We start from the raw sequence: 24,731 nt of genomic DNA, 5'->3' as shown, positions 1-24,731 counted from the left end.
ATAATACTAAAAAGTCCTTTTATTTCTTCTTGAATGAAATATTAGAATAGATATTAAAAGTAAGAAGAAAAAGAAGAAGAAAAATCGTAAAACTAAAAATTATAAAAAAAAAAATTCCGGGATGAAAGATATTTCAGTGTTTAAATAGGTTTTTTTTTTTAGTTAGTTTGATAATTTATATATTTGGTTGAATCAATTCGGGTTAATTTATCGTCCTATGGGGCACATGAAAAACAAAATTGCGTGTGCATGGGTAGTGTCGTGTACCACAGGCTAAGAATTATTTTTTGTACTCTTTAATTTTCTGGGGTAAATCACACACACTCACTCACACACACACATACACAAAATACACTCCTATACTCACACAATTAATCTGAGAGTCAACGTAAACAGAGAAAGAAAAGAAAAATTTTTTTTTCAATTTCCCCCTTCATCCGAATCATTCAATTTTAAATCATAATCATCATAATCATCATCAATTGTTGAGTGTATAACTAAAAATTTCTGTTTAATATGTGTAGCACTCGTAAGACCAGAAAGTTCTCTATCATTTTCTGTCATGTTTTTGAGTAAATCACCAACCAACCCCACGTTACACTTGACTCATGATGACTCGTTTTCTCTTTACTAATCTCACCCAATCAATTCCTTGACGATTTTTATTTTTATTTTGTGTGACGAAACAGAGATATCCTCGGGAATATACCTCAATTACAAAACTACTAGTAGTAAACCACAATATCCTGAAACTAAGGTTACGTACTACTATAACAATAACAACGACAACAAAAAGAAATGAAATATTAGATTCTAATTGGACAAACCAGTTGTTATTTTTTCTTACAAAAAGCGATATTTCTCCGGTTTAGTTTTGTAGTGTAGTGTATATTACGTAATTCTAATTTTTTATTTTTCTTTAATAAACTAATTCAAACTCCGGGGTAACGGGACCACACAAAACTAAACAAAACAAAGAATATTTTGTAATTGTTTCGTGTTTCTTATCACCATTACCATCTAAACCATTGGGTACTCCGAGCATGCAGACTTTTCAAGATGACTCAACAAAAAAAAAAAAATACAGTTGACTGTCTGGATATAACTCACAACAACAATGTTTGATGATTAGAAACTCCGATATTGTGACTCGTGTCTCTCATACCATATATAAATTAACATTAAAATTATAATAATATTCATTATTTAATATTCCTTCTAAATATAATTCACCAAAATATATCAAGGCATTAATATGATCACCTAATACATATGGAATACAGATGACAGAATCACTGCTACCATGTCCTTCATGAAAATATCTTATATTATGATTCGGTCTAATGATTTTGAAAAACTCAAGATATTTACGTAACATAATATCAATAGTTGAATCATAAGGTACTTTTGTACAAACATACAGTTCACGTGACATCGATGAAACAACAGATAATTCACGATAATTCAAGAAATACTTTTTCAATTTACAATGACTAAAAAAAAAAAATCCAAGTATGTTAGTTTAAGGATTCCTTGTGGTGACTTATGTGCATTGATACATACATATCAATAATTGTATTGATATCTAATATTTCATATTTGAAAATCTCATCTAGCAAACAAATTCGGATATATACTTCATGACCCAAGAAATATTGTCGATGATTTAAATCTTTAAATATCATATTTCTGATCTTTAAAATTCGTCTGTTATTGTTGTTACTATCATGATTCATGGTTTCATCGAATTTGGAAGCAAAAGAAATAATAGAAGATCTTGAATGACAATATAGCATTTTTGATGAATTGTTAGTACAAGATGTTGTTATTCCTAGCATTTCTTTTAAAATTTGAAATAGATGTTGATTATATGTAAAACCACTTCTTTTTTTTCGTATTATTTCCTTAGGTTATACTAGATGTGTCATTTTTTTTTTTATTATGGGAATACCTATGAGGAACATTGCACAAAAGTACAATCCTTTTTAAAAGTGTTCATAATCACACATAAATTTGCACCCAAATGTGAGTAAAAAAAAAAAAAAAGAAAAATAAACTCAAATCTTATATATATATATATATATTCAAGGGAACTAATAAAAACAACAACAAACTATATAGCAAAGCATCCTATTTCATTTGAGGCATTGGAGCAAATTGTGGAACCGATTCACCTGGTGAAAATTCACTAGATTTAGTAGGTTCAGTGTTATTTTCACTATCTTTTTCTTCCAAACTCTTCTTCTTAATATTTGCCAATCTAACAGCTTCTTGATGGACTTGGTTCACATCTTTAACAAAACTAGTGTAATATTCATGAATTTTCAAACCCAATGACAGTTTGGAGGCATCTTCAAAGTATTTTCTCAATTTGAGATCAAGACCACTCTTGGCATAACTTTCTTGAGCCTTTTGAACTTGCTGATTGAATTTACTATCTGGATCATCAGAATGAACATATTTCTTGTCCAAACTAGTAATAAAATCATTGAACTTTTGAGAAATACCATTCTTTTTATCGAATTCAATCCCTTTGTTGATAACTTGATCAGATACAACATAACCATCAGCTAACAATTGAGCGAAAATGGCATATTTTGGTTTTTCTTCTTGTTCAACATCATCATAATTCTTGTCACCAGTTACAATGGCATCATTTTCTTGTGATAATTTATTATCGACACCAGCACCACCTTGTTGTGGAGCAACACCAGTGGCACCATCAGTGATTTCTGGAACTTCTTCAACTTTAATAAAAGTATTATCCAATTCAGCATCACTTAATAATAAAGCAGTAGAAACAGCTTTTGGAGAAGCAAAAACAACTTCATATTTCTTAAATTTGCCATCATCTTCAATTTGGTTTAAAGAATCAATCTTCCCACAAAATGAAAAAAATTCTCTGATTTTTTCTGGGGTAACGTTAGATGGAATATGGGATGCAATAACTGAGGACATTTCTTAGGAGGTAGGAGTAGGTAATAACTATCAATTGAGTTTAAATAAAAGCAAAAAATAAAGAATATATAAATTTTAACAAAAAAAAAAAAATCAAACGAACAGCAAGGTTAATAATTGCTCTTTTTATATTAATTTATTTTCGAATTTTTAAATTGCCCCTCGAAACTCCTCAAACCAAATTAAATGATACAGCAAGAAAACAACTAAAAAAAAAAATCATCCACGTGATTTCGTGCCGCATTTTCTCTCAAGGAGGCTTATGTAATTCAATTGCTGTGACCCCAAATAGAATGAAAGAATATTATGGAACGATATTATATGAAACACAAAGCAATCTAAACGATACGTCAAGCTTTGCAGTTCTACAAAGGTATTGATTTTTGTGGAGTGGAAACATCTGGTATATATTTTCTACAGGGTATATACACTTTTTAATTTCAATTTACAAACCTTGTTGTTGAGGAGCTTTACCAACTTGGCCATCAGTTAATTCAGGAACCTCATCAACTCTAATGGCAATACCATCAATATAAGAGTCACTCAAATCCAAAGCGGCTTTAACTGAGGTTTTGTCCTTGAACAAAATTTCATATTTCTTGACTTTACCGTCATCACCCAAAGGAATTAAATCTGAAACTTCGCCTGCTTGTTTACTGAAATATTCTCTAACTTCAGCAGGTGTAGTTTTTGATGGAATGTTTGAAGCTATAACAGAAGACATATCTAATTTGAATTATTAGTTTAGTTGTATAATTAAAAAAAATATAAAGAAGGAGGAGGTGAACAGAGTTGGATTTAAGGGATTTTTATAGTCGTCTTGAATGAAGGGGATGGGTTATTCTTCACTCCTGAATGGCTGCAAAGTGAGTTATCGAAATTTCTACTCTCTTCTGTAGTTATATTAGCAATTTTACTAAAAAAGAGATTCTTCTTTGAAGTTCTAGTTTATTCTTTATTATTAACATATATTTATTTTTAATCTATTACAGTAAATCCCCCCCTATAATAGCGTTTGACCCAAGGCACATCTACCAATGGCACAGGCCGCGCTAACTGTATCTAATACATGTTCTTCAGTTTCAGCCAACATTGGGTTAGTTTCAACGATATCTAATCCACCCAAAAGACCAGATTGAGCAATTTCTTCAGCGATAAATAAACCTTCTCTTAAACTCAATCCACCTTCAACTCTAGTACCAGTAGCAGGAACAAAGCTTGGATCAATAGCATCAACATCATAAGATAAATGGATTGGGCAATCTCTATTTGGATTAACTTTATCTAAAGCCATTTCAACAACTTTACCAATACCATATTTATCAACATGATACATTGAAAAAGCAGGGATGTTATATTTACGTAAAATTGCCTTTTCACCATCATCAACATCTCTTAATCCAATGTATACGATTTTATTAGCTTTTAACAATTGTGGAACCCAATCAAATTCAGGTGGATAACTTTCTCTATCAATACCCATGACAAAACTTACTGGACAACCGTGTAAATTACCAGAGTCTGTAGTCTTTGGTGTGTTGATATCAGCATGAGCATCAACCCAAACAATACAAGTGTCTGGATTATTAGCTAAACTAGCACTAATAGTAGCAGTACCAATAGAATGATCACCACCAATAGTGATAGGTAATTTGTTTTCTTTTAATGATTTTTTAACAGATTCATGGATTTTCTTACAACAATCATTAACAATTTTAGTGTTTTTAATTCCAAAGGAATCTTTTTCATTAGATTTTAATTTCTCATAATCGGTACCTTCCAAAGGACTATCGATTTCACTGGCCCAGCCTAGAGATTCAATTTGTTTTTGGAAACCAGCTTTAAGAATATATTCAGGACCTAATTCAACACCGCCTTTTGGTTGACCACCAGAAAATGGAGCTGTTATTATAGTAGCCTTTTTAGTTGGATAATATTTATATGGAATAGTTGATGACATTATTATTATTTGTTTGTTTGGGTAGATTAATTAAAAGTAGATAAGATAATATAGAAACAAAATCTTCTTGAAAAAAACTTGGGGGAAAAGAAATGGAAAGATCAGCTTCTATTTATAATAATCCTAAAATCAAAATGAAAATAGTCTTTATCTATGTTCGTTCATGAAAAAGATGAAAAAGTAAGGAAAAACTCCAACATCGATGATAAAGAAATTTTGCAGATGCGGATTATCTACTCCATAAGGAAATCAACTGCGATCAAACACACGTTGGAAAATTAATATTTTTTTTTGTTCCCTTTGTTGGTTGCATCTCCGTCGCTTGCCTTTCGCAGTTAGATTCTTTTAATCCTATCAACAAGAATTGTATGAAGATATTTGCCTCATGGTTATACAACCTCAATGGTCGGACTTGCCATTAGGGGCATCTAGTCCTCTTTAGTTTTACCCCAAATCAATCAGACCCCCGCTCAAGTTTGTAGATACATACGTCATTCATTCTCAAAGAAACCAGGATGTCACATTTTTTTTTTTTTTTGATTTCGTTCTCTTACTGATGACTATTTTTAAATATTTTTCTTTGGTCGACTGGGAAGGGCAATCCAGCACGAAATCCCACCGCCACAAAAGATACTTCCGTAATTAGTAACAAAGTATACCCAAAGTCAACTGGCCAATAATACCAAACGAAACGTGACTATTCCCGATTTGTAATCAAACAAACCTCGGATTTCGTTTTTAAGTTTAGTTTAAAAAAGCAAGATGGTCGAATTTCTCTTTTATGTCATGTAAGGTTTGTGAATCCTGCATTTTTTTTTTTTTGATCTATTCAACGTTTGCAATTTTTACATGTCAAATAAATAGAATGCTATTGTTTAATTTTAAACAAACTAGAGTGTTGTCGCGAAGTAACAAAGTATCGCGTCAATATGTCGGATTTAGTTTGTTTTCGAACAAGTGAATTGTGCAGTAATGGAAATTGATTTATGCAATATACTGCAAATTGGAAAGTTTTGTTTATTATTGATTGAAATATTATTTGTTATGAAATCGTTTGATTTTCATTAGTTTGGTTTAAAGTATTATCGATCCACTTGGACGAATAGTCATTGGATTAAATATAAATGAGAGAAAAGTAGTAAATGTTTTATTTGTTATAATTATATAGTATCGATGTTTAAGTGAATATAAGGAACTAATTGAAAGAAGAAATAGACTTAAACTAAGTTGCTCCCAGAAACCTGGTTATCTTTAGATCACTCGCTGTATTTTAATAAGATAAGTATTGAGTTCATTAGTGGCGTATTCACTGCTGCGTTATACTCTAGAAATTAATTCATTTGAGTTAAATTAGTTTCAGAGTCGTCCGAGGTTTTAGTGCGAAGTAATTTCACTCACCGACAAGTGTTTCTTATTCTTACTCTACATGGATTTTGCAGTTTGCATTCTATGGGCGGAGAATTAGTGAAAACTTTATCTGACCCCAAGTACAAAATATATTCATGCTAGCAAGACCAATTTCAATTAACCCAACACCCCCACTCCCATCTCCAATACATCGTCAAGTCTTTTTCCCCAACGATATGTTTTATAAACATGTTTCAGTCGGTTAGGCAAAAGGACAAAAAAATAAAAATAAAAAATAAAAATCTCTCTCATAGTAAAAATTACAACGGGAAGATAGAAAAAAACTTTGTGTATCGTTCAGCGGTGGTGGTGGTGGACATAACCCCAGTTCCTCATCGAAACGACCCACGTTTTACTCTAATATATCATCAACAAAATTTCCTAACTTATCTACACAACAAAAATTTTAGATACCTATTTACTTTATAAATATCACTAGTCTTCCTTCTATTGACTCGTTCATTCTACCCAACTTTCCTCGTCTAATTCCCAACAATGAAGTTTGGTAAGACATATGTCACGCATCAAATCCCGGAATGGTCGATTTATTATATGAATTATAAACATTTGAAGAAAATCATCAAATCTATTGATTCAGTTAAAAATTCCCCTGAAATTGATGAATCAAACCATCCTGAAATCATTTCTGATACATTAAGTACTTTTTTCTATGAATTAGATAGAGATCTTGAAAAAGTGGATTCATTTTATAGTACAAAATTCAAAGAATATAATCGAAGATTAATCAAAATTGTACAAGTTTTAGGTTATCAAGATGGTCAAATCACTCATAATACTGAGGATTTTGAAGAAGTTGATGAAATTATAAATATCCTTATTGAATTAAGAAGTTTATTTAGAAATTTAAAATGGTTTGGAGAATTGAATCATAAAGGTTTTGTTAAAATTTTGAAAAAATTAGATAAGAAATTAACAACTATTTTAAATGAAAGTGTCAACAACAATCAAGAAGTGGATTATTCTAATCATAATAAAGAAGATTATTTGGGTAGTAGAATTGATGCATTACCTTTTGCTAATGGTTTAGAACCTACTAATGCCCTTGATATCATACATAATCTTCTCATTCAATTGGGTCAATCCCATGATGTTGCTCTGAATAATACCAGTGGTTCAAGTTCTAATAAATCAGCAACCCCAACAATAGATTCAGTTGATGGATCATTAACTTTAATTCTTCAGAATGATGATGTGGAAGCTCTCAAAAAACAAGTTGATTTTAAAAAAGCCACCAATAAAACATTAATCTCCATTTTAAACAAAGCCACATTGCTTAATTCTTTCAAATGTGTTGATTATACTTGGAATAATCTTGATTTGTTGTATGACGATGCGGATTTCAATGGTAGAAATTTTTTCCATCAACATGTAATAAGTTTGGGTAAATCCCAACTTGTCAAGGAAGAACAGAGATTAAGTGTTGCAGGTGAATCGCCTTCTAATTGGTTGTTGGGTGGTAGAGATGGTGCTGTTTCTAATGGGGATTCTGCATCCACAGATAATGATAAATCTACAACAGGGTTGTTGTACATTTTCAGCAAGTTGAAACATAAGAGATTGATATTCTCAGAAGATCATTATCATCGTACTCCTTTACATTATGCAGCACAATATGGTTTAGTCGATGTCACGAAATATTTAATTGAATATGGTATCAAATGGGGATTGGTAAACACTAGTATTTCAATTGATGATGTCAGTATTTGGGGAGATCAAGAAGGTTTAACTCCATTGCATTTATCTATTATCAAGAAACATCCAAAAACTACCAAAGTCTTACTTAGTTTTAATAAATCACAAACTTTGACATGTCCTGATTTGTTACTATTAGCAGTGAGATTAAATTCTCGTCAAATTTTGAACTCCTTAATTGTTGAAGGACATATTGATGTTAACTATACCGATGCTGAACATCGTGATGAATCGGCTTTGTATATTGCGGCAAAGTTAAACTACGTTGAATTGGTTGAGTTTTTATTAGAAGAATTAGATGCTAGTACAGAAATCTGTGAGAATGTTTTTGGCTGGACTCCAATATTTATAGCTGCTGCTGAGGGGTATGTATCAATTGTGAAAATTTTAAAATCCTTCGGTGCAAATTATGATATTGTTGACGATTCGGGTTGGTTACCTATTGAACATGCATGTTTAAGAGGTCATTTAGAAGTGGCTGATTTATTGGTACCAAAAAATGAAAAACTTTTAGCTTATGACATGTATCATCCTGAAAATAATAGTCCTAGACTTCCAAGTAATGGTGGTCTCGCTTCTGGCACCATGAGTCCAACTTTAATGTCAATTGCTGAATCTACCTCAAGTGTGGATAAATTACCAGAATCACATAAGAATGCCGTTAACCAATTCTACAAGACATTGAAAAACAATTCTGCTAGCAACGTATCAACGAGGTCAATTTCACCAAAAAGGAAGAATAGATACAAACCTGTTAAATCATTTGGTCATCGTTACTTAAATGAAGATGAATCATTGGTTTTGATTACTTTGGGAACTACTGATTTAAGAGACAATAGTCCACCAATTGAATTGAATAAGATTTCATTAGCTAAAAGTTTTGCTACAGAATTAGATACTGCTTTGTCTTTATCAATTACATGCATTAATAGAGTTACTAATGAACAAATTGAACCCCCAGTTGTTGTCGACTTACCATTGGAAGATTTCCATGGAAGTGCCACCGATCCAATATCATTCAAATTAAGCAATAACTTGACTGTTAATGATGTTATTATAACATTTGACATTATTCCTACTTATCAAGTCAACAAGAAAGTCATTGGTAGAGCAATTGCATTACTTCAAAATGCCTATACCAAAGTTGGTAATAACTTGAGATCTTTATATAATAATATCACCCTTCCAATTATGGAATCAAACAATCTTGATATTTTAGGATCAATCAGATTTGAATTTTTACAAGTTTTACCATTTAAACATGATTCAATGAGTATTGCTAGAAGCGACACCTATTGGAAACAATTAGTTTCCACTAGAGTTATTGGACATCGTGGGTTGGGTCAAAACAAAAACGACAAGAGGTCATTACAATTGGGTGAAAATACTGTTGAATCATTTATTGCCGCTGCTTCGTTGGGTGCAGCCTATGTTGAGTTTGATGTTCAATTGACAAAAGATTATGTTCCCGTTGTGTATCATGATTTCACAGTTGCCGAATCTGGGGTTGATATTCCAATGCATTCATTAACATTAGAACAATTTATGGGATTGAATAAAACTGTTCAAAGACCAACAACTACTGTTGATGATGAGGTATTAGTCAGAAATAAACCACGTGCTAAATCCCATTATAATTTAGGTTCTAATCTTAAAGAGAATAGAGATTTTGATAATATTGAAAAAGAACTTGAAAATGCCCATCATGAAAGAATGAAATTAACTAAAACTTGGAAAAGTAAAGGTTACAAAGGTAATGCAAGAGGAACATCTGTTGCATCGAATTTTGTCACGTTTAAAGAATTATTCCGTAAAGTTCCTTCAAATGTCGGTTTTAATATCGAAGTCAAGTATCCTATGTTGGATGAAGCTCAATTTGAAGATATGGGTGAAATTGCCATTGATCTTAATTTCTATGTTGATACTATATTGAAAGTCATTTATGATGAAAACACAACTGGTAGAGATATAGTATTTTCATCTTTCCATCCAGATGTTTGTCTATTGTTAAGTTTAAAACAACCAACCATGCCTGTATTATTCTTGACTGAAGCAGGAACTATGCCAATGTATGATATAAGAGCTTCATCATTACAGAATGCAGTTAGATTTGCCAAAAAATGGAACTTACTTGGTATTGTATCTAATAGTTTAACTTTGGTGAAAACTCCTAGATTAGCTCAAGTTGTCAAATCAATGGGGTTGGTATGTGTTACATATGGTGTGGAGAATAATCAACCTGAATTGGCCAAATTACAAATGCAAGCAGGTGTAGATGCCGTTATTGTGGATAGTGTCTTGGCAGTTAGAGAAGGTTTAAGAGAACATAATGATGTGTTGAATAAATATGAAGATAGTGAGTAGATGATTAACGTTTTATGTATGTCTATGTATGTCCTTTCCTGTTTTTTACATATTTATATTTATATTATTATAGATTAGAGATTTATTATTGTTTTGTGCATGGTTGATTTAATGCGATCTCGGGTCGGTGATATCTCGCAATTTGCGTCCAAAGAATCGTGCCAGAAATCGAACAAGAAGAAATCAAGAGAAAAGCAAACCAAAAAAAAAAAAAATACTAAAACCAAAACCATAAACGAACGTTGATAATTTATAAATATTACGATTTCCGATATATCTCATTAAACAGGACATTGAAATTTAAAGAATGGCAGATCATCAGAAAGATAAAAGTGAGAAACAACAACAAGAACAACCAAACAATGATAAACCATCTAGTGTGTTTGTTATTCCTTCTACACGTAGAGGTATAAATGCAGTACATGTGAATGCCGCTCGGGAAATGGTTAAATTGCATACTCAAGGTAGAAATCCACCAACTTCATCATCATCAATGGGTAGACAATCATTACCAAGTATGATTTCCACAAGTGGAGCTGCTCATAATTCAAAATTTCCAATTTCACGTCCTACAGGAGCATCATCATCATCTTCTTCTTCATCATCGTCGACATTTCCATCTAGAAGTGAATTACCATCTACATCAAGTAGTTTCCCAAAAGTTTCAATTCCATTACATCATGATGAAACAGAATGTAAAAATCCTCAATGTCAACATTGTGGACAAATCATTATACCTTCCCCACAATCTTCATTTCCTATACAAGACAAACCTTCAATTAGTATAAATTCATGGAGTATTTACACCACAAAGAAACCTATTTTAAATTCCGTTGAACTTGATAATCTTACTACTAGATTTGAATTCCCATTACCGGAGATGATATTTGGGAATAGTAGTGTAAGAATAGTTAATGATAAAACCAATGGAATTATTGAATTTAATGCATTAGATGCATTGGATACATTAGAAGATGATTGTGAATTCAAAGTAAGTTATCATGAAGAATGGATTAAATCAAGACGATCTAAACAAAGTGCCATTAAACAAGAACAAGGAGTTAAAAAAGATTTAACTGAATTTACTGATAATTTAGATGGATTAAAACCTTATGATTGGACATATTCACCAAATTATAAAGGAAATATTAAAAATATTGATCTTATACAAAATAATTCAAAAGAAATTCCAATTGAGAAATTAACTAGACCTGATCCAATTTTATTTTATGATGAAAGTGTATTATTTGAAGATGAATTGGCTGATAATGGAATATCAATTTATAGTTATAAAATTAGAGTTATGCCTACTTGTTTACTATTATTATCTAGATTTTTCCTTAGAATTGATAATGTGACATTTAGAATCAGAGATACAAGAATTTTCATTGATTTTGAAACTAATGAATTAATAAGAGAACATAAAGTTCAACAAGATGATTATAATAATGTATTGAAAAAGATTGGTACCAACAAAAATGAAAAAGATCCTAAAAAATTACTTAGAGATCCTAACTGGGTAAGTATGAATCTTCCAGTTATAAGTAGAGAAGTAGATATATTAAACCATTGATCTAGGTTTTTCGTGTTAGAAATTGATGTTTAGGAGCTACCAATTGTGGTTCTTTTTTTTTCGTTTGTTCTTCTATGTAATCCATACAAAATGATTTGTGTAGGAACACACGCACTTCTTTCAAAGTTTGTCTTTAAGAGACAAGAGTAAAAAAAAAAAAAGAAAATTTTTCAGAGTTCTTTTCATCAAAACTTATAAACCAACATCCACAAACTAATACAACAAGGAGGAAAATGTTTAGTCGAGGAATTATAAGACCATTGTCAAGAAGATCTATTCATACTGTTCCAAAACTTCCAACCCATAAAGTCTGGCAAGAAAAAGGTATACCAGGATTATTATCTGCAGAAGGATATCAAACTGCTTGGACCGATTATCAAAATTATTTATTAACTAATTTAACATTATTAACTAATGGAACATCACTGGAATTAAAATCACCATATGAAACATTATTACATACTGCTAAACAAACCACTCTGCAACATATTTTCCATTATTCATCAATGGCTCATAATAATCATTTTTTCTTTGAACAATTGAGTGATAAAGAAATTGCATCAAAGACTAAACCATCAAGATTTTTAATGGAAAAATTAATGCATGAAGATGTATTAGATATGGATCAATTTAGAAATAAAATATTAAAAATGGCTGAAGAATCTTATGGTCAAGGTTGGATTTTTTTAATTGAAACTCAAGATAAAAATTTGAAATTTATAAATTGTCATAATGATGGAACTCCTTATTATTATGCTAAATCTCAATTATTGGATTTAAATGGTGGATTAAATGAAAATGATTTTAATTATTTACAAGATTTAAAAGAAAAAGCAGCTAATGGTGAAAAAGATTTCAATTTACCTTTATTGGCTATAAATTATTGGGATTATATGTATATTAAAGATTATGGTGTTTCTGGTAAAGCTGAATATTTGAGTAACTTGTGGGAACACATCAACTGGGATGTCATCAACAAGAGATTATTCCAAATCTGATCGCATTCACAAAAGAGCTAGAATAGATATATTTATATATATATATATATAGTTTCCTTCCTGTACATATACATCACAACTAACCTCATTCAGGAAATTCTAGAGCTAGTAGTTCTGTTGTGGTAAACATACTCACTGTATCTTTATTGGCAATCAGGAGATACTTATTTAGTTTGATCTGTATTTGATCAACTTGTTCCATAATTGAAAGTAACTCTGGATCGTCATACCAATTTACTGGTAATTCAAGAATTCTTTCTGGTATTTCTAAACACATTTGTTGCAACTTTTCCCATTTATTCACCAATTCATAAAACTCTTTCCTTTTATCTCCTTGGTTCGAGATGGTTTCCCTTACTATATTTTCCTTATTCTGAACATACTTTCTATTTGATTCCTTCAATGTTTTGTTCAATTCTGTCGATTCCTCGATTAATGGTTTGATTACTTTTGTAATGGTATTGTAAGCTTCCCTGTCAAATTCTTTCTCCTTGTAATTAGTTATTAAACCCTTTTCGTCATCATACAATTCAGTCAACATGGAATGTATATTCTGTTCCGAAGTATTCAACTGTGATTGATGGATACTTTTCAATATAGGCTTAGTCATTAATAAGTAACTCAACAATAATCGATCTGTTTTGATTTCAGAATTTTGTAATTTCAAGAAATCCAATAACTCTTCACTATCTGTTATTCCCATATTGTGTTTGATTATTTCAACTTGTTGTTTGATTTGTTCGTCAGGTAATGATTCCACTTCTTGTATTTTATTAAGGTACATGAGTTTATTTAGTTTATGATTTAGGGACTTATACATGGTGAAATATTTCTGTTCGAGCTCTTTGATATTTGATGATGTTTGATTTGGTTCAACTTCGGGTATCCCATACTTGTGATTTAAAATTGACGTCGATTTAAGCAATCTCTCTGCTTCTCGAGCTAATTCGTCTGACATTGGTGATGTTGGCAATAGTAATGGCTAGATGATTATCGGTTTGTTTTGATTTTGTTTTTGTTTTTTTTACAACCAATTCCACAAGACAACCCAAAAAGAAAAATATACATCACGGAGCTAAACACGAACAACAGGGAGAGACAGAGGAGAGAAGCAAAAAAAAAAAAAATTTCAACAACCACGATTGCCCACAGACGGACAACCAATTCAAACACTGAAACACGCATACACACACATTTTATAATAAATCAGTATGACATCGACTTTAGATCCTGCTTTACTTAAGAAGAAACTATTATTACTTGCATCTAGTGGTTCATTTACCAATTATACTCCACGTCAATTACATGATGCTTATGAAGAATTGCAAGATTTCTTGATTATTTATCAAGACAAGGTATTAGATTCCATTGAATTATTCAATTTATTTGAGTTACAATTCTATTTATCCCTATTGACTTTACATGACACTGAAGCGAAGAATGCATTAGATAGAATTACTGATCAATTTAGTATAATTAAAGTTGATAAAGAACTTACATCACAAAGAATTACCATCTTGAAAAGTATTTATGAAGAACTGCAAGGAGATATCAAACAAGCCTCTAAATTATTAAGTGAAGATCCAGATGAATTGAAATTATCAAGAAGATTAACTACTTTAAGTAGACATGATGGAGGTGATCCAAGTAAATATATTAACAATCTCATATATTATCTTAATTTACAACCTAGTGATAAACAAACTTGGAATGAATTAGCAGAACAATACAAGATCCTGGGCCATTATGATAAAGCTATTTATTGCTTAAAAGAAATAGTATTGCAAGATCCTCAAGCTTATCCTATCTTTTATAAAATTGGGTTGTTGTATTATTATCTGTTCTTGCAACTTGAAGTTAATTTAAAAACAGAAAAGAAAGACAAATTGCTTGAATTGATGAAGATATTGACCAATTCTAGAGATAATTATTTGTATTCAATTGAAATCAATGACAAATATAAGAAAAATTGGGTGGGGTTGAAAGTTCTTGTTGAATTAAGTTTCAATGATAAGTTGAAAAAGATAAGTGAAAGCTCAAAGGAGATTAAAGAATATTTAAGTTATAATGATAAATTGAAAGTTATCGTAGATAAGAAAATTAAAGAATTGAATATAGAGATATAGATAATCTACAATAGATTCTGATTTCACCAAATAAATGTGTTATATTCAAAAATAATCATAATAATAAAAAAAAACACGCTATACAATAATAAGAAAAAACAAAATAATATTGATAGCTTCAACTGATGATGAAAAAAACAAACCAGCTACTTCAATGATAGGAATTCAATTTCTATTCAATAGTTAACATGAACCTTTAATTACCATCAGCAGCAGGAAAGTGGATCGATTCATTGATTGATTTATTTATTTCTTAGATCCACATTTACATTCACTTTCACTGGCACATTTACAGTCAGCACCACAGTCACAACCGGCACAAACAACTAATTCGCATTTAGACATTGTAGATAATAAGAATTGATTTGATAGTAGATATTAAATAATTGTTATAATTATTTGATGATGAAAGAAAAGAAAAGGAATAACAAGATCAAAAAAAAAAATGGGGGAAAATCCCATCTCTATTTATATTATTTCTTTCCCCTGGCAAATTCTAGTAAAAGGAGACTTCACTGAATCATACTATACAAAACAATAAGGTCATACGAAAAAAAAAAATAATAATAATTATACTGGTAGTGCAATTACCAAGAATAGCGATAATTCCTCACACAATAATAATTTTGTCCTTATCGATCAAAGCAATATTAACGCAATGTAACACCTAGGTCACAATGTTGATATCCATTTGTCCTGTCTAAAGTTTATAAACTTCAGGAGGCTTATGATCCAGATCAAACTTACAACGTGTTGATATATCAACAAGCAAAGTCAATTCACTAACAAGATCATCTCAAATCAAAAAAAACCTATGTTTCTTCCAGAAAGGTGAACAAAGATCTTGATACAATCATTGGCGAGAAAGTTAGTAAAAAATGTAGGACCCCTGATCAGATCAATTCATAGTATTAGCAATCTAGTTATGAACCGTAATTCAGTTTTTTTAATTGGTTTTTGTTTTCCTCCCAATTTTCTGGAACATGAAGACAAGGGGATGGCGTTTGAGCTAATTCCGCGGCAAGTCTCCTCTGTTCTAATCATCCCTTAAACAATACAGAATCAAATATTGTTTGCTTCCTTCCTGCTATTGTTCACTTTGTGATTCTTGTCTTTTATTTAACTATCTCAATTGGAATTCGGGTATAAGAAATCTGCTGTTAATTCATTTTGTATAGTACAAATCAAATTATCACCAGTTAATATTACCTCATTATACTGAATATTGTGCCGTGTCTACATTAAACTTCGCCGATGATCTTTCTGGTACAAGGCTGATGTTTTTTTTCTCTCTTACTTGGTAACAATCACTTACAAATTTAAGGTACGATGATGATACTTGATTCTCGATTCTAAATGTTCTCCATTTTTTTTTTTTTTTTTTTGGTAGCATAATTCTCTCATCGGTGATCATCATTGAAATCAAGCTAAATTATCGCAAATGTGTATGTACAATTACATAACCCTTGGATACTCTTTCTCTCAATGCTAGATAAAGTATACATAGAAAGGCATATACATATTACTTCTCAATAAGTGGAGACCGTAACAGTTTACTCCTCTGGATTCTTATTCTTGAAAAAAAAAAAACTGGCTTAATTTGCGGCTCTTTCAATATTAAAAGTTTAATTAGGTCAGATCACTATAAACTCAATAGAAGTATAAATTAACTTTTGATCCTCCAACTTCCACGTTTCGCCACCTTGTTGATCTTTACATTACCAGTGTTAGCTAATATTTTAATATTATTACTATGACGACTACTTTACAACTAATATATCTTCTATACAACCATTCTTTTCTTCTCCTATTATTCTATTTTTTATTTCTTTGTTTTAGACTTTTTCTTCTTTTTTTTTTTGTTCTGTATGCTCTTACATGGATTTGTAGAATCTAAAATTCTCCCTTGTAGTTCAAATCATCACTTTCCAAAATAGAATCCAATGTACCACTAGCAGCAGCAACCAAACCAAGGAATGGTCTTGATGGATCTAAAACTTTAGACAAGTATTCTGGATGATATTGAGTACCAACAAAGAATTTATGGTTATCTTTCAATTCAATCATTTCCATTCTTTTACCGGTTTCATCTTTACCAATGAATTTCAACCCTTTTTCTTCAATTGAATCAATCAATAATGGGTTAACTTCATATCTATGTCTGTGTCTTTCATATACAGCATCAGCACCACCGTATAATTTCTTCAAGTTGGACCATTCAGAATCTTCAACGAATTTGGTTTCGTGAATACCCAATCTCATGGTACCTCCCAATTTAACTTGATCAACATCTGGCATGTAAACAACAGAAGCTTCACTTTCTGGAATAGAATCATCAAATTCCATAGAAGTGGAGTTTTTGATACCCAAAACATTTCTGACAAATTCAATAACAGCAATTTGTAAACCTAAACAGACACCCAAGTATGGAACATCGTTTTCTCTGGCATATTTACAAGCAGCAACCATACCTTCAATACCTCTAGAACCAAAACCACCTGGAACTAAAATACCGTCTGCTTGACAAACATGGTGCCATGCTTTGTGGTATTCGGACAAGTTTTCCTTTTTGGTTTCTTCTTCCAAGTTGGTAGATTCAACCCAGTCAATCTTTAATCTTCTGTGACATCTCATAGAAGCATGTTCTAATGATTTAATAACTGACAAGTAAGAATCATGTAAATGGGTGTATTTACCAACCAAGGCAATAGTGACGGTTTCAAAAGATCTATCGTGGCTGGTAGTTAAATGTCTCCATTTAGTCAATAATTCTTCACCTCTGGTAATGGATGCTTTATCGATTTCACCAATAGCTAATCTCTTAGTTAAATATTTCATAACTTTTTGTTCTTTCAACAACAATGGAACGTGATAAGTGGAGTTAACATCATGAACAGCAATGACTTGTTCTGGACCAACATGACAGAACATACCAATCTTTTCAATGGTAGCAACCTCTAATTCTTCTTGACATCTACAAGCAATCATATCTGGAGTCAAACCCAAAGATCTTAAATCTTTAATAGCAGCTTGAGTTGGTTTGGTTTTTTGTTCACCGTGAATAACAGGAACCAAAGAAACATGAATCAATGCAAAGTTTTCACTTCCAACTCTAAATTGGAATTGTCTTAAAGCTTCAACGAATGGAGCACTTTCAATATCACCGACAGTACCACCCAATTCAATGATACAAACTTCTGGTTCCAAACCAGTATCATCAACTGGAATACGTGAAACTCTTTCAATCCATTCTTGGATAGCAGTGGTAATATGAGGAACAACTTGAACAGTTTTACCCAAATAATCACCATTTCTTTCCTTTTCAATAACATGAGAATAAATCTTACCAGTAGTAATGTTATGGTTTCTAGTCAAAGTAATATTTAAATAACGTTCATAATTACCTAAATCCAAATCAACTTCACCACCATCGTTTAAAACAAAACATTCACCATGTTCTAATGGAGACATGGTACCGGCATCGATGTTCATATATGGATCGATTTTAATTGAGGTAACTCTTAAACCTAAAGTTTTGAATAACAAACCAGTAGATGAGGCTAAAACACCTTTACCGATACCAGAAATAACACCACCAGAAACAACAACGTACTTCATGATTTTAAATAAATAATATTAGAGATTAAAAAGGGGAGGAGGCAAATGGGAAAGGGAATTTATGAAATAATTTTTCTGAAAAAAAAAAAAAAAACACGTCTATGTGAAAAAAATCAATAGGTAAAACACGTCAATAAATATGATTCAAATGAATGCTGGATAATAATGCAGTTGTTAATCTTCAAAATAATGAATCTTTTGCAACTTTGCCCTCTTAAATAATGGGATTTAAGCGGGAAGAAAGAAAAGAAAATCAAGAAGAAGAAAGGAAAAATACATCCAAGAGGAAGGAAAAAAAATTTCGATGGTGTCTGAGAATGAGATGATGAGGATGAGATTTCACGAAAAAAAAAAAAAAAAAAAAAGAAAGAGAAATTCAGAATCGTGGACTTCCTATTTGGGTAATATATGTTAATTACTTGCATGTTTGCTAGAATATACACCTAAAACTTTACTCTTGATGATAGATAAAATAAGATCAAATAAAAAGAAATAGGTACCTAGAACTAGCATATTATCATTAATATATGCCTCTTATAAGTCTTTCAACTCCCATGATTTAATCATGAATTGTAGAAAGCAACGGCAAATCTTGAACTACGATGTTGTTGTAAGTGCATAAATAAAATCTATATTTGATCATACAATTTTGACCCCACCAATTTCATTATTTTCATCAAGTAATAATTGCGCTTTACCTTGTTTAATTAAATAATCTTTAACAATTCTAATCAAAAATGCTTCGTCTAAATTAATTAATCCATCTGGTATAGATGTAACACCTTCATCATTCTTTGTTAATTCATAAATAGTCATTACTGTACCCTTTTGACCCAGCTCATCTATATAATTATATAATTCATTCCCCCATTCAACTAATGACTTCCATAAGATAAATATACCGAATTGAGGTTTTTTGGGATTGATAAAGATTGCTTTTTTTAAATGAATTAAATGATTGATTATTTTCTTTTGGAATTCAGGACTAACCAGTCGATTTATTGATTTATTATTAAATAGATTAGGAAGCTCAGAAATGGTAATTTGTTCATATTGTGAGTGCTTGGGTGTTAGATCTAAAGTTAAAGTGGTGATTTTATAATATTGACAAAATTGTAAGATTATAGAAGTCCATGAATCCAATTGTTGTGATTGAATTGTAGTATTTGGTTGTTCAGTATATAAAGGTGGGAAAGAATATATCTTTGGAAATTCAAATGGTGGTAGTGTTGCACTGTTATCTGTCATCTTGATTGTATTGAAATTGGTGATATAATGATCGAATATGGAGAGAACAAACTATTTTCTTTTTTTGATTATCGCCATTATAATTTTTCGTTTTCTGCCTGAACTCAACTGTCAAGACTTAAGCGACCGAAATTTCCAAATATGTAATTACAAGACACTCTTTACAATCTACAATCCACAATCAAAAACTAAAGATAAAAAAAAAACAAATTAGATATATCCTGTCATTAAAAAATATTGCTCTTATTTTTACTTATTATATATATATATTTATTCTCGTAAGAATTTCTTAAAAGAAACTAAAAATACAAAAACTTAAAACAAATTTAAGCTTCAGCCATATCTCTCAAACGACGAATAGTAGATCTAACAGTAGCAGCGGCAGCAGTAGAAACAGTGTAAGCACCACCAGCAACGGTTTTCTTACAAGATTTACAGCTCCAGATACCAGCAGCACCTCTCTTAACGGTTTTCTTACCACAGAAAGAACAATCGTATTTGGCGTGTTGTTGAACTTCTAATTTCTTGGTTTGTCTTCTCAATGAGGAACCATATCTGACACCATATTTACCAGTGATACCGACCTTCTTAGTTCTTTTAGTCCTATAGTAAAAAACAAATTGTTAGTATTACTTATTCATTGCATTTTCTGGTTATAGATGATTTATGAGAATAATCCTGCTATTCCAAATAATTCAATATCCTTGATTACCATACTACTTTTATTCAAATGAAACACATTCCCAACCTCTGTTTAGGCATTTCAATACTAATCTATCCTTATTTGGAAATTTTTCAATATTTTTCAAATCCATTTCTCAATTTATGACTTTATTTAAACACATCTTGTTAACCCATTAAATTGATAATCGTTTTTTTTTTTTCTAAATCCATTAACATATTCTCATTTAATAATATAATCATCATAATCATCTATTATCATCAATATTATCCACATACATTTTGCTATAGTTGTGATAGTATATTAACAAAAAAGAAAAAATCTATAAGGGAAAAATCTTTTTTCAGTAACTTTTGTTAATACTGCGCAAGTGCTGCCCACAACCCGCGAAATTTGGTTTACTATGGCAAGAATTTTTTCTTTCCCTTTCCCTTACACTATATTCTGAAAATGTCTATATGCAGGTTTTGAGACTACTCATAGAAAAACAAAAATATTTGTTCCCTTAACTATGGCTTCCATAGTACAACAATATTGAACTATTCGCACAAATTTCTGCTTGTAAAGAACTGGAAAAAAAGAAAACTAAATTTTATCATATCACGTGCAATTAATTGCTCATTAGGGTTATAGACCTCATGTACAAAAGTGTCGCAAATATTTACGAAACCTTAAACTTTACTTTTCTTTGTTTTGTTTTGTAGTAAAGCCAAAAGATAGATAATATTTATTGTATAGAAAATAATTATAAACTAGCTATAGATGTTGTATTTCCAAATCAATATTCATTTATACATAAACTCTTGAAAATTTTCTTCTTTTTTTAAAAAAAAAACACCATAACAGTGAAAACTCCCCCATTGAAATCATGTATTTCTAGGGAAAAGATCTGCTGCTTCCATTTCAATATCTTCATCTTCATTAAGCACTACGGGTAGATTATTGATGTTATTATTATTATTTGTATTATCATTTGGGAAAACAGCAGGTTGTTCAATTTGAGGAGCATTCTGTGGGTTTTGTTGTTGTTGTTGCTGTGGCTGTGGCTGTTGCTGTTGTGTTGTTGTTGGAAGAACAGCCATTCTCTGATTTAATCTGTTTTGGGATTCTAACAATCGTTGTTGATGATGGTTTCTAATTAATCTTTGGAAATGCTCTCTCATTTCCTCAGGACCCATATTTCCTTCGTTCAATTCTCTGAATATTTCTCGATTAATTTCTGCCATGTCAGGATGTGTTAAATCTGGTGTTATTACTGTGCCTGTCCCACCTGTTGCGCCTGTTGTTGTTGCTGCTGCTGCCCCAATACCTCTGATACCTGCAGCGGCTCCTGCTCCAGCTGCCGCAGCTCCTGGTGTAACCATTCGTCTTCTTTCCCAAATATTCAACTCTTCGTCATCCATATCAAAATCACCGTTTAAGAACCTTCTTCTACGTTCATTGAATATCGTGTGAATATCACCTTGGTATGTTCGTTCTTCGACAACTTGGTTCAAGTAATTACGTAACTGATTGACCCCGTGTCCACTGAAAACACAGAATAAAGATTTTTGATGTTCATTAAAATCTGGTGGTGGATCACGACAATATTGAGTAATCTCTCTTCTTAAAAAGGATGATATACCAGTTAATGATAAATGCGTTAATTTTGGACAATTTTTCAATAACAAATAAATTGGACCGATTGTCAAGTTGGTACAGTATGACAAATGAACTCTTTCAAGGCAGTCTTGTTCGCCTCGTCTTCTGACCAATTCTAATATTCCTGAATCTGTAATCATGGAGCATTTTACCAACCCTATTCTTCGTAATTTGGGTAAGTTGGCCAACTCAACGAGTGTCCAATCAGTCAATTGTGAACAACATGCTAAATCAATATATTGAATACGATGACAATATCTCACCAACGCCGCAACACCGTAATCTGTGATTAGTCCACAATGACCCAAGTGGATATAATGCAAACTTCTGCCCAATTGACTTAAAGCACGCAATGATGCATCGGTTATTTGCAAACATTTGGATAATACTACGTTTCTTAATCTTGGAGCACATGATACTAATTTTTCAACCAATTTATCGGATATTGCGTTACAACCAGTTATATCTATTATTCTCAACTTCTCCAATATATGTCCTTCTGGAATTAGTTCAAATAGTTTGTCAGTGATTCCTGGTGCATTACTAATTCTAAACTCCCTCAATTGTGCCAAATCCAAGAATATCTGTTTAAGGTATTTATCAGTGACATTTTCACAGCCATGCAAATCGATTTCAACCAAAGATTTACAATTTTCATACATAACCAATATACTTTCATCAGTAATATTAGTACTTGCATTAAACTTGACTCGCTTCAACATAGGACACGATTTTAGTAAATTTATTATGGCTGCTTCTGAGACGTTACCGCAACCGGGCGCGTATAATCCTTGTAAACGAGGGCAATTATCGGCCAATGCATTTATTATATCATCATGAATATCAGTGACACCAGTCAAATCAATAGACTGTAATCTTTCACATCCTTGTAAAACCTTTGTGATTGGACTTCTGGTTAGTTTGGCACAGTTCACCAATGTTAATCTTTCCAAACGAGGACATCCAATGAACAAATTCAATAAATCGTCGTCGACCAATTTGGTCATGAAAGATAAATTCAATCGTTTAATGAACTGGCGGTAATCCCAGTGGGTTTGGGATTTGGGGATTTCCATAACTTCTTTTATCTTTTTGAAAGCAGAATCGTTTTGCATATGAGGGCGAAACCATAACATCTCAATAATCAAGTCCGCAATCTCTGAACACGTAGATAACAAGGAATACCAATCTCTTCTTTCCAAATAATGAAATATTTGTAGTAAAATTTCCGTTGGTAGTCTTAAAATTGAACGCTTATCGATTTCTTCCTGAAATTCGACATCTTGGCGTCTGACACTTGATAATCTTCGTTTGTTCACTAATGCTTTTCGTAATTCTTCATAATCATTATATTCATTATCCATTACAAAATCACTGTCATAAAATCGTAACTGATGATTCAGTGGGTTGATGCTGATATTACTATTATTTGTATTCTTGCCTATTTCTCCGTGAACATTGGTGTTGCTATCTGGTGATTCCTGTTTTGATTCATGGGAGTTTGAATCGGGAATAATGGCCATATCCTCTAGACTGGTCGGAGAACTCATTCTTTATTTATCGATATAATTGAATGAACAAGAAATCAAGCTATTGGCAAATGATCAAGATGTACCAAGTCAACTAATAATTTTTTTTTTTTTGTATTTTAATTTGTGTTGTTGGGAAGGTGTTTGAGAAATAGGGAGAGGAATTTTTAATCTTTTTCTCCTACTCGATTACTTTTTAGGTAAACAATTTTCTCTCTTGTTTGTGTGTGTGTACTATTTTTTTTTCTCAGTATTGCTGTTGGCTAAAGAAAAAAAATCACTATGCTCCAAAAGGTTACAATTTGATAACAAACCCTGATTGATATTAAAATGGGTATATTCTTCCTTTAATTGAAAAATGACAACAATGTAGAAAGATCTAGTTTGGTTTAAATGGTGATAGCGTATAATGGGGAACTACCTTGATTTAATGTAATGAGTGATAGTTTGCAGTTTCTAATCAGTAATCAGCTCGTTGCAAGGAAAAAAATAAAAAGAAATCGTAATCTCTTCCGAATTTGAATCAGACAAAAACAAACAGGACAACGAAAACAAAAAATGATGGATGAATGGATGGATGGGTGAATCAATGATTTGATTCTTTCCAAGATTAGGTATAAAGAAAAGTAGTTGGATAAACTGTTGGTCAAGAGATAAATTCTACTGTGAAAATGAATGAATAAATTAAATTCCTGTGTTAACCATACAATTTTGATTTGAAATTCTTTTTTTTTTTTCTTTCTTTTTTTTTTAGTTGTCTCCCTCGCCACTTGCTTGATTTGTTATTTTTGGAATTTCAACCTACGTCACCAAGTTGATCCTCGAATCCGCTATACACACATTACCCTGATACAAAATTTACTGTTTGTAGTACATTTCGATGATCTCCTTGGTTGCTATTCTGTTGCCATGAG

The 24,731-nt window shown here is 31.5% G+C and overlaps 10 protein-coding genes across 10 annotated transcripts; 4 read left to right on the top strand and 6 right to left on the bottom strand. All coding sequences in view use genetic code 12, as the record gives it.

Annotated features, from left to right (window-relative positions):
* Nucleotides 1-2,130: 2,130 nt before the first annotated feature.
* Nucleotides 2,131-2,958, bottom strand: CTRG_06031 (uncharacterized protein; the record flags this gene model as incomplete). The annotated part of the gene is made up of 1 exon (XM_002546507.1): nucleotides 2,131-2,958. One exon carries the CDS (start codon nucleotides 2,956-2,958, stop codon nucleotides 2,131-2,133), a length of 828 nt encoding a protein of 275 aa, XP_002546553.1.
* Nucleotides 2,959-3,961: 1,003 nt separating this feature from the next.
* On the bottom strand, nucleotides 3,962-4,918 carry CAR1 (arginase; the record flags this gene model as incomplete). The annotated part of the gene is made up of 1 exon (XM_002546506.1): nucleotides 3,962-4,918. The coding sequence occupies one exon, from the start codon at nucleotides 4,916-4,918 to the stop codon at nucleotides 3,962-3,964; it is 957 nt and encodes a 318-aa protein (XP_002546552.1).
* A 1,902-nt stretch (nucleotides 4,919-6,820) lies between these two features.
* On the top strand, nucleotides 6,821-10,402 carry GDE1 (glycerophosphocholine phosphodiesterase; the record flags this gene model as incomplete). The annotated part of the gene is made up of 1 exon (XM_002546505.1): nucleotides 6,821-10,402. The coding sequence occupies one exon, from the start codon at nucleotides 6,821-6,823 to the stop codon at nucleotides 10,400-10,402; it is 3,582 nt and encodes a 1,193-aa protein (XP_002546551.1).
* Nucleotides 10,403-10,709: 307 nt separating this feature from the next.
* Nucleotides 10,710-11,975, top strand: TIP41 (Tip41p; the record flags this gene model as incomplete). Its single annotated transcript, XM_002546504.1, has 1 exon — nucleotides 10,710-11,975. The coding sequence occupies one exon, from the start codon at nucleotides 10,710-10,712 to the stop codon at nucleotides 11,973-11,975; it is 1,266 nt and encodes a 421-aa protein (XP_002546550.1).
* Nucleotides 11,976-12,208: 233 nt separating this feature from the next.
* On the top strand, nucleotides 12,209-12,973 carry CTRG_06027 (mitochondrial 37S ribosomal protein mS42; the record flags this gene model as incomplete). Its single annotated transcript, XM_002546503.1, has 1 exon — nucleotides 12,209-12,973. The coding sequence occupies one exon, from the start codon at nucleotides 12,209-12,211 to the stop codon at nucleotides 12,971-12,973; it is 765 nt and encodes a 254-aa protein (XP_002546549.1).
* Nucleotides 12,974-13,058: 85 nt separating this feature from the next.
* Nucleotides 13,059-13,931, bottom strand: CTRG_06026 (uncharacterized protein; the record flags this gene model as incomplete). The annotated part of the gene is made up of 1 exon (XM_002546502.1): nucleotides 13,059-13,931. One exon carries the CDS (start codon nucleotides 13,929-13,931, stop codon nucleotides 13,059-13,061), a length of 873 nt encoding a protein of 290 aa, XP_002546548.1.
* A 253-nt stretch (nucleotides 13,932-14,184) lies between these two features.
* Nucleotides 14,185-15,099, top strand: CTRG_06025 (uncharacterized protein; the record flags this gene model as incomplete). The annotated part of the gene is made up of 1 exon (XM_002546501.1): nucleotides 14,185-15,099. One exon carries the CDS (start codon nucleotides 14,185-14,187, stop codon nucleotides 15,097-15,099), a length of 915 nt encoding a protein of 304 aa, XP_002546547.1.
* Nucleotides 15,100-16,992: 1,893 nt separating this feature from the next.
* On the bottom strand, nucleotides 16,993-18,717 carry URA7 (CTP synthase; the record flags this gene model as incomplete). Its single annotated transcript, XM_002546500.1, has 1 exon — nucleotides 16,993-18,717. One exon carries the CDS (start codon nucleotides 18,715-18,717, stop codon nucleotides 16,993-16,995), a length of 1,725 nt encoding a protein of 574 aa, XP_002546546.1.
* Nucleotides 18,718-19,356: 639 nt separating this feature from the next.
* On the bottom strand, nucleotides 19,357-19,965 carry CTRG_06023 (ESCRT-II subunit protein; the record flags this gene model as incomplete). The annotated part of the gene is made up of 1 exon (XM_002546499.1): nucleotides 19,357-19,965. One exon carries the CDS (start codon nucleotides 19,963-19,965, stop codon nucleotides 19,357-19,359), a length of 609 nt encoding a protein of 202 aa, XP_002546545.1.
* Nucleotides 19,966-21,513: 1,548 nt separating this feature from the next.
* On the bottom strand, nucleotides 21,514-23,838 carry GRR1 (SCF ubiquitin ligase complex subunit; the record flags this gene model as incomplete). Its single annotated transcript, XM_002546498.1, has 1 exon — nucleotides 21,514-23,838. The coding sequence occupies one exon, from the start codon at nucleotides 23,836-23,838 to the stop codon at nucleotides 21,514-21,516; it is 2,325 nt and encodes a 774-aa protein (XP_002546544.1).
* Between the last annotated feature and the right edge of the window lie 893 nt (nucleotides 23,839-24,731).

This window comes from Candida tropicalis (genome assembly GCF_000006335.3).
Source record: "Candida tropicalis MYA-3404 genomic scaffold supercont3.11, whole genome shotgun sequence".
Lineage (NCBI taxonomy): Eukaryota > Fungi > Ascomycota > Pichiomycetes > Serinales > Debaryomycetaceae > Candida > Candida tropicalis.
Note: the sequence above shows the minus strand (reverse complement) of the source record. Positions and strands in the feature narration are given on the sequence as shown.